Below are 10,856 nucleotides of genomic sequence, written 5' to 3' on the forward strand. Positions count from 1 at the left end.
TGATAAATACCATATATCACAAGAGTGGTCAGGTCAATTTTCTGGTCTTTTCTACCGTGCATACAGCATAATAAATATCATGTAAAATTAATGTTATATCCATTTACACTATTGTAACTATAAAATCTCCTTTTAAGTCGATACCGTCTTCGCGGATACAGCTTTCACATGACCTTTTACGAAGGTGAAAATAAATAAAATTATAACCGCATGCATAATTACGAGATGTCCTCTCATTTTGGAAATGGTGTATTTAACTGATGCTTGTTGCCATCTGCTAATGACAATGACTCTAGCATACCTTCTTACAGCCAAATGCTAAATGTGTCATACTTTTATTATGATGTCAATAACAAATACATTTAATTGTGTTTTAGGATCATTTGTGGCCATCGCCCTTATAACCATTCATCCTTAAATCAAATTTTAGCGAAAATATTAATTAGAAAAAAATAGTGCGATGTTGAATTGGCGCTTACACATTGACCACTAAAAACTAAGAGGGATGTTTGAAGCGCTATTATAGCTGAAATAAGCTAGAAAAAAACCCGCTCAGATACATGTAGGTTTGTTTACAGTTGCCTCAAATTATGTAGACTATCCAATTAGACGCTGTATTACAATCAAAACAGTCATGCTATGAGTTTTCTTTGTTTAAATCAAAACGTTCAGTAAGTACAAATGACATCTTTAACGATATGTTTTTTCTTTCTCTCGTTCGATCCTTGGGCTAGGCTGTCACATTTTATAAAGCTTCCAGACAGCCTTCATTTAAATTTCATTGATGTCTTCCTCTTCAATTATGTGACAATTTCCACATTTCCCGATTTGAGGTAATGATTAGGAGTGCAAGGAAAGGCAATGTTCTGCTTTTAGATTCAATAAATGAAATATTATTATTGATTAACTGTTTACTTTTTGACTGATTAAGCTGCCCGTATTAAAATAACACAGACCGACCCGGGTCTTCTTGTGCTTTGTTTTTGAGGTATCATGACCCGTGTGTTGCGTATTAAGAGCTATAATTAAATGTCGTGTTGTTAAAACAATAGGGTGTCGTTGTATACATTCCTTTGTTAAAGCCTGCATGGTAGTTGGCTCCACTTGATTATGCTTATCTTTTAATGTCATCTTTAGATCTCAAACCTAAGCTCTGAACGACTTTAGCCTTATAGACGATACCGTTGGACGAGACAAAGTCTTTGTAATAACAAACCGTAAGGCAGTGTAATTTTCATGTTGGAATAATTTTCCTGTTAAATTTTGGATTATGAGTTAAAACTGTTGAACCCATCGCAATGAACCAGGAGGAACACAAGAAGATTATTCAGAATCTTACGTATATGAAAGGACGACTTGTGGAGCTTGATCCACTCATAGACAAATTGATCGAGAAGGATGTTTTTAAGTTCGAGCACAGAGACCAGATTGAAAGTCATCCCACGGCTCACCGCCAATTCAACGAGTTCATAAAGATCCTAAAGGCGTCCCCAAATAAAGACACGTTTGCCAGCTTTATCGAGGCTCTAAATGCTGACGGACATCAGGCGCTGGCCCAGAAAATTCAAAGTACTGTGCCAAGGGAAATTGGTAGGTGTCATGAATTCAGATTTATTAATATGTATATATAAGAATTTAAATACTTAAGAAACATTGAATTTCTCTTTAGGATAAACAACTTCAACTTTTAGCAAGTTTAAGGCATTATAGAGGTTTCTAACTTACGTGACATTTCATATATATATATTTTTTAATTTTAATAGTAGTTTATATACATTATAGATAAAATACAATAGTATGACGTCACTTTGACCTGATCTGCATTACGGGAGGGTTCCACACATAAACGTTCTTACAGTAAATAAACATACAAGAATGACCATTATTATCTGGATAATAAATCGGGGAAAAGATAATAAAATCGATGTGAAATTTAGATGAATCTACTGACCGTTTATTTGTTATATAAAAATGTTTAAGGTTTCGCCAAAACTCCCGGGAAAGTCGTTCCACCAGCCTCTCGTCAGACAACTGCACAGCCTAAACAATCTACACCGTCTACACTGAACAGTTTACAGACGAGCAGACACAACCCTTCTTCATCCACAACACCAGTGGTAAGAAATGTTATAAACATGTTAGAAATATTTATACTATCACTAGTTGAAAAACACTCTTTATTCGTTGAAGGAAAGCAACTTCTCGTCATTCTTATCATACATTAATCAATGTGTTTCTGCTTAAAAACAATCTCTCAATCAATCAATTGTGGATATAATAACGTTTTGGTGCATTTATATGTTGTATGTGTTTAAAAGATCAAAGGCGGTGTCCACTTATTGCTGTAGAACCAGTACAAATCTTATTTCTATCTTTCTTAGGATCCGAGACGGTATGATCTTACCGAACCCGTCAATACTTTCCCGAGTAAGGATTTTGATTTCTCAGAGGAAGCAGGAGTAAAGGCCATGTTGGAACAATTCCAAAACAAACAAAACGTCATCCTGGACAAGAGAGCGAGAGAGATGAAAAAGGAACAACAGGATTTCATTCAAAGGAATGAAGCGATTGTCAGCAATTATCAAAGCCAATTGCAACAAATCCAGAAATTTTTTGGTCGATGGGAAAACGAAAAGCAAGAGCTGATGAAAACAAACAGAAGAACGTCAGACAAGCTTCAAGAACAAATGGATGCATTTGATGTTTTGAAGAATCAGTATGAAGAGCTAAAGAGACAGTATGATAATCTGAAAAGTCAATACTCACAGCTCTCCTCTCGGCGTTCAAAGAACGAGGACAGAACTGCTGATGATAGAGGGGTAGACTTGAAACGAAGTAATGAAGATTTAAGAAACAAATGTAGCAAGCTCTCCGAGGAAAATTATTCATTACGTCAAGCACTAGAGTCTGTCCAGATGGAACTTCAGGAAGAAAAAGAGGCCTACCAAGCACTGGAAGACCAGAACACGGAGATGAAATCGGAGGAGGAACGAGTGAAGAATTTGCTGAAAGAGAAGGATCGTGAATGTAAAAGACTGAAGGATAAAGTCGACAAACAACAAGCAAAGATAAAAGGTCTATTGCAAAGGCAAAAGGAGGCTGAATATTTCGGTCCCCAGGTTATGGTTGGAGAGGACATGTACGGCACGGGAAGCGAAAACAAACAGTATGAACAGCCAAAGGATGTCATTGAGTATGGCTCGAAAAAGAAGACTCATCGCAAGAGATAAAGAACACAATGCCGACAGCATGTTATTCTTTAATCATTAGTATGGCTTACATTGTATCATTTAGACGCATTCACGCGTTGGCAAAACAGAAGTGTTACTATGGCTATCAAGAAATATACACATTGCGGATGTTGCCTGTTCTTTATATATAAGTTACGTTTCCGAAATATAAGGTTGAGATAAGGCAGGTGAATGCAAACCCTGGAATTTTGAGGTTATCAGAGGTATAAAGTAACATTGAGAAGCTAAGATATTAAAATATCACATTTACCTCAATTTAATAGCTGCACGTGCAGAATAGAACATAGTCGGAAGTACGAATTTATGATGTTTTGACGACTGCTACATATAAAACCAGAAGTATGTTTTAGCGATACATTTACTGACATTGAAATACATATGTACATTGTGATGATAATTGACGGACGTGGCATAAGAATCAAAGTTGTGATGGCAATTGGGATGCAGTAGAGCAAGCGACAACGTGCTGAAATGACAGATTGTTTCGTTATCTTACGGTTCAACATTGAGACAATATTTAGTGTATTGTATGTAAAAAATCAATCACCATGTGAGTTCTTGTTTAATCGCTTTTGCAGTTTGAATATGGTTTCATGGCTGTGTCGGTAGGGGCGCGATGAGTCGGAGAGAGTGCCGGCAACAGTTGAAGATCCAATGTGCATGGTTCGCTCCCTACCCGTGTGGATTTATGTTTCTGGAGAAGCTGAGCCACCGGCCGGTCTATGTTGTCGTGTTTGTGCCCATGGGCAAGACACTTTGCCCTAATAGCTCTGGATAGCATGCGACGGACCTCCCGTATATTGTCCAGTGAGGTAGTCACTAACTACAACAAGGATACACCGCCTTAAAATGACCATGGCTGTTTACTGAGCGATAATCCAGCAACCAATCGATAAAACAAACAATGTTATAACGGTATTATTTAACTGTTGCTTTTGTTGTAATACCAATAGATTTGTCAGATATATGTATATGTATTATTCATAAATATTTCTGTTATTAAAGATTTGTCCCAACATAATTGTTATGCATACATTATTTGCTGATTTCCTAAACAAAGTAAATCCGCGTTAAAAAATCGCCTGATAACTCGTTGCCTGGTACACAATCCCATGAATTCAATTCATTTTTAATTGATACAAATGTAGCCATTGTTATCAGTAATAAGGACATTGCCGAGTAATGGTGTTAATTATATGACTAGGACAAAGGAATATGATACACTGTAAAACATTGTCTGGTTTTGTCAGCGCCATTAGTCTGAAACACATTTTTAAAATAAACATGTATAAATTTTCTAAATCTGTTAATAAATTGGACTATCATCATAATTTGGTTTACATCACAAACAGATTAACAGGCAAAGGAGATAAACATCTGTACACGCTAAATAAATGAGGCGTACTCCTATAAACGCATTAATACTGTTAATTCTCTTTAAGGTAACATTTCGACGTTGATATAGTGAAGGACAATGAACAATACAATGTGTGTATATCTTATCACTTTTCTTCCCGTATTTTGGGGTTATTTAACACCAAGATTTATTCTCTATTGATGGTATTTATTTTACAACATCTATATGTGATGGTATATATTCTTCAATGTTCGTAGTCCTTATTGACGACTTTGTCCCCGGGTTTTGATGCAGAAGCGTGAAATACTGGCTATTTACAGTGTTATTTTTGTGCAGGATATAGATAACAGGTTAAAACGGGCGTATGTACATTGTGTGATTAGGGCTTAAAGGGCGGTATAGGGTATGTGTGCCTCGAAGTCCCCTATTGTTGTGCATTGTTCTGCTGCTATGGGAAGGAGATTCCATTTTGGTACACTGTATCTAATACTTTACACCATCCAAGATATATTATTCTCTTTGTGATGTATTTACTTTACACCACCCAAGATTTATTCTCTTTGTGATGTATTTACTTTACACCATCCAAGGTTTATTCTCTCTGAGATGTTATTTAGTTCTCACCATTTAAGGTTATTCTCTATATGATGGTATATTCCTTACACTAATGAAGTTTAAGTTAAGTTTCTATTCCTGTTTTATTATCTTTTCAACGTATATCATTGCTGTATTTTATGTTATATGCACAGGGACTTGACATGAGTTCTCAACCTCGCGGCCCGTATATGATGCATGAATACACTAAAGTAATATAATATATGGACTGAGAGGTTGTACACTGATGTCGTATTTCTGTGATAATATATACGCGAAATATAACTATATCCTTAAACTGCCTCTGGAGACAAGAACATATCTCCTCAAACTACGACGGTGTTTGCTTAATATCAGTCCTATGGCGTCACGGGCTATTGTATCATAACGACAATCACGTGAGTACATAATAGCTATCTCGTCGCACGTGACAGTAACTGTACACGTTGTTTATCCACTTATGGTTTAGCGATATATCAAATATCATATCAGGTTGTACATAGAGTTCAATTTTAGAGTCGTTATTTTGTGACGAGAAGGATTCATAAATTTTGACAAAGGGGTGAGTGTTTACATCTTTTTCAGATGGATTTATATCCCTTCCCTCCATAAAACGATGAACGATATATCTATTTAATGGCATTGTTTTTGTGTTCATGTAAATGAATCTCAACACATATAAATACTTATTAAAAGACATTATTATTGTCAGGATATTGTTTAATACTTACTCGTATGGACTAGAGGGACATTAAAACCACACAAATCTAATCAATTTTATTTCTGTGTATATTTATCATAAAACAAACATGACAAAATGAAACGACAATATATTTAGCATAAATAGAAACCGAAATCTCCTATTGATGGATTTGTTGTTTAAATCACCTGCACACAATATTGCGAGTATTTAAGTAAACGCCAATGAACAACATACCTGATAGGTAGACAGGTTCTTATTTTTGTCACCTGTCCTCAGTGTGTGGTGAAATCAATTCTGTGTCACGTGATAGTTATCTGTAGTCCTGTTTTATCCCGGGTTACATTATATCATTTCCTCAAGGTAATTCCAGGTATGTGATGCCTCTTCAAATGCTATTTGTTGATACGTAATGATATCTGAATACGAATTCATTGATTTTAATATATATAGGTCGCTTTTTATTCGTGTGTACCACGTGCATTCAATTATATCTATATTCTTGTTTTGTATCATGAATGAATAACTACACGTCATAATCTGCACATATAAATATCGAAAGAGGAAGTTGAATACTTTCATACAATAGAAAATAACAGGTCGGATGTGTTATTGTGTTTAATTCATTATGTCTGTAATGTAGTTACGTAAAGCTAGATATGAATACATGTGATACATACGCTGACCCACTTCCTGGTGAGATGGTCGCATTCTACCTGGCTTTTGTAGACATGTACATGAGGTTGAAATCTATATTTTCAACCTGTATGATTATATTTTAATGTAACATATGCTAGTCTGTAGTACATATTTAAACGATACCACATCTCAGATATAATTCTTCAGGGCAGGTTGATGCATACCGCCAAAGACCTTCCAAAACCACCGTTTACTCCATATGTGTATAAAACACAAACAATACAAGCAAAACAATACACAATAATCATATTTCATTTTCAGTGATGTATGTATTTGGTTCAATTGACATGTGAATTTTGGAGGGCAATCGTAGTTAAGAATGTAATCGTGGTTAATGTTACTAGATTTCAATCATGATGGCCGATAATACAATGACAATTCGATAAGTTTATCTTAACCATGTACAGCATGATATACTAGGGTAATCTATATGGTTTATGCAAACATAATATGTCCAAATTGTGTTGATTTAGATAACACATTCAAACATGATTTCAGTATATGCCGTAGATTTGCGGAATTGTAGACGGATGTTAATATACTCGAGTAGTGTAGATAAATATTGATGTACATGGCTATATTTACTGTCAAACCTGCCTTACTGACCACCTGAATTACGCGACTCCCTCCCATAAGTGACCTTACTTTCCCCTCCAATGCTATTCACTTGACTAGGTATCTGATACTAGATTAAGGACTACCTGTGGCCACCTTTTTATTGCCCAGGATTGACTGTAAACATTTGATTTTTGCCGACTTTGTTGATGTGTAAACAGTGATACTTTGAGGTTTTCAAATTTGAAGTTATCCTTGTTAAGACCCGTCCAATAAAAAAGATTTCCAGATTGAGAAATCTGAATTGATGGAGCTACATTGCCAGGTTTAAACTCAGTGATTATATATTATCTGTGTTGATATACATCAATTTTACATTTTATTTGTATTAATATACACCAATATCACATAGTATTTGTATCAATATACATCAATAGCACATATTATTTGTATTACTACATATCAATAATGCGCATTATTTCTATTCATATACATCAATATTGCACATTATTTGTATTCATATTCATCAATATTACATTTCATTTTTATCAATATACATCAATATTACATATCATTTGTATCAATATACATCAATATCACATATTATTTGTATTAATACGCATCAATAATGTACATTATTTGTATTCATATACATCTATATAACATATTATTTGTATTAATATACATCAATATCAATATTATTTGTGTCAATATACATCAATAGCACATATTATTTGTATTACTACACATCAATAATGCACATTATTTGTATTCATATACATCAATATTGCACATTATTTGTATTCATATACATAAATATTGCATTTTAATTTCATCAATATACATCGATATTACACATTTTCTGTATAAATATATATCCATATTACATCATTTACCTATTTTTTAGAATGATGGTGTTAAGACCCCATATCTTCCTCCTTGTCTGCGTTTACTTTATTGGATTGTCAGACCAATCATCCGGTGCCAGAACACGTAAGTTTATCTGTTAATCGTCTTCTCTATCGAGAACAACATCCATATCACAGAATCTGGTAAGGCCGCATCTGTGTTTTTTTTCTATTTTGCGTCCGCGTGCTGATATGTTTTATGGTAATTTCACGAAAAACAAACACAAACTGCTTTTCTTAATTTAGTAGGAATACATTAGTAAGGTTCATTAATCAAACTGCACCCATATGAACTTCTAGTCAACCAGAGGACACATTAAAGAATAACCATATTTAACGGTTTAAAGTAAGTTTTTTAGGCGCTTAAGTTAAACAATTACGCGTTAATTATGTTTTCCTTCCAATTATTTCTACAATGTAGCACATGATATAAATATCCCTGATAAATAGCTTGTGTTTTTTTTTGAATTAAAATTTTATTTTTATTTTACCATGCTGGATGGAAGATGGGGAAAAATAAACAACATAACTGTTGCCGAACCTATCAATAGTAGAAGTCATTAAACTGTCTGAAGCCAGTAGTCATTTCCACTATTTTATTTTCATTGTATGTAATGTGTTGTTTTATATTCATCATGCGCTGTTTTGCTATCTCAAGATTCCATTTTCTTTTTTTCATAATGTGTTGTGCTTTTTTCTGTACCAGTATCATAATGTGTGTTGTGTTATTGTTTAATGTGGTTAGAAAAAGACCTTCTCCACATTTTCATTTCATTTTTTTTTATATTATATTGTGAATTTGTATGATGTGTTTTATTGTCATTGGGTGGTGCTTAATTTTTTTCAGGTCTTGCTTGATTTTTTATAAGGCGTTGTTTTATTTTCATTAGGTGTTGTTTTATTTATATAGGCGTTGCTTTATTTTTATAAGGCGTTGTTTTATTTTCATAAGGTGTTGTTTTATTTCTATAATAAGTTATGTGATTTTTATAAACTGTTTTCATATGTGTAAAGGACGTAACCGTTTAATGTTGATTTATGCTATTATATATATTAAATGCTTTTATAGCAATAATTTTGATTTTTTTTTCAGTTTTCATCGGACGTGATTGTGGAATTGCGAATTATGAAATACACCACGTGAATAAGGAAGAAACCTATACAATTGAATGGAATGGTGAGACCATCCCAAGTTATTGTACCATTAGTTTCATTGGACGTGACGACGGTTATATGAACGAGTACAAGGTCTGTGTAACGAAAGAGAAGTGGTCACTGCCCAATTGTGGGGCGAAGGTCTCATTGGAAAAAGGAATCATCAGTTCTCTTTCAGAGGTAGTATCACCAATTGGGTCGAAAAAGTAGTTGCTTTATATTATTTACCGATATGAATATAGAATATGGTACTGTATACTCTACATACGTACTTATTTTAAGGTAAGATTACCGCTAAATATATGATTACTGGTTCAATATGATTACCGCTAAAATATGACTACCGTCAAAATTTGATTACAACTAAAATAGGATTACCACTAAAATAGGATGTTAACAAGCACTTCTAGGAAACACTTTCTATCTTTTGTGTGGGAACTAAAATGAGATAAATACGAAATTATCTTCACGCGCATTACCGATAACACTACAATTTTATGTTTTATGTTTATGAAATTTCTGAATTCATGGAAAAAAAACAAGATCAAAATACAGCAATGAAGAATGAAAATTTGGACTTTGGACATTCAAGCAGAAGATGTTTACGCTTCCGGAACAATGGAGTTTGTGCATGCGAACAGTGAAATCAATACGTGCCCTAGTTATTATTTTTGTTTTATTTTTTCAAGCGTCTCCATGCAAAATCTATATTTTTTGTTCATATTTTGCCATTGTTTCCTCTCTACACATGTACAATACCTACATGATTGTAAATTATAAAACAATTGCGCACTGTTGTGATCACGTTGTTTTCCAACGCAAATTATACGTAAGTTATCTTCTATTGTATGATACCACTGTGTCTCTTTGTTGTTATGTTCCTTTAGATGTATACCTGCTATTACGAGCCCTCACATTGGTGTGGCAACTCGGACGAATATGTAGACGTGGTATTTGCTTCCACTTCCACTTTTGAAAGCGGTTCTGGTCAAGTTCGACTTAAGGTCACAGCCGTGATGACGTACAATTGTAAGTTATGACTCATTTCTATACATCTTGAAATTACAATAAAACAATTAAAATTTCGTCATAGAAGGACCCTTCCTCCATTCTCCATGGATTACGTTCGCTTCTGCATTCCTGGAATATGTGATGTCATTATGGAACGCCCAGTCACACTGGAACCTTGTGGATAAAACAAGAACAATTGTTTGATATTTTTATGTAGATCAACTGAACTTTGAGGTCGCCATGCCGTTAAATGGACTGACTTTGAACTCCTCTGTAATCTTCAAAACAAGTGCATCGTCTTAGCGATTGGTCATCGAGTCCTGAGACACCAATCGAATAGATAGTGATGTGCCCTCGATTTTGCCATGACATATCCCAAGGGTGCAGAGCGTAACAACTGGAATATATTCATATTTAAGTAAAAAAAAAGTATGGGAATACAGAAAGGAAGAAATGTTAAACAAAGTAAAATACTTCACAACTGAAATGTCTTGTTTCACACTGAATGTAGGATAGCAAATGTATTATTTAACATACAGAGTATGTTTTACTCTGGACATTTTGAAATTTAACCTTACTTAGCACCTCCCTTTCAGATAACCTGACCATTGGTATAGCCGTCGGTG

The 10,856-nt window shown here is 34.2% G+C and overlaps 1 protein-coding gene across 1 annotated transcript; it reads left to right on the forward strand.

The window, feature by feature from the left end:
* Nucleotides 1-6,172: 6,172 nt before the first annotated feature.
* On the forward strand, nt 6,173-10,841 carry LOC117330699 (the record flags this gene model as incomplete). The annotated part of the gene is given in 5 exon segments (XM_033889151.1): nt 6,173-6,275; nt 8,064-8,149; nt 9,158-9,399; nt 10,107-10,248; nt 10,827-10,841. Coding segments are annotated over 4 exon segments (484 nt in total), but the record flags the coding sequence as incomplete, so codon positions are not given.
* Nucleotides 10,842-10,856: the final 15 nt, after the last annotated feature.

The sequence above is a fragment of the Pecten maximus genome, chromosome 7, assembly GCF_902652985.1.
Source record: "Pecten maximus chromosome 7, xPecMax1.1, whole genome shotgun sequence".
Taxonomy (NCBI): Eukaryota; Metazoa; Mollusca; class Bivalvia; order Pectinida; family Pectinidae; genus Pecten; species Pecten maximus.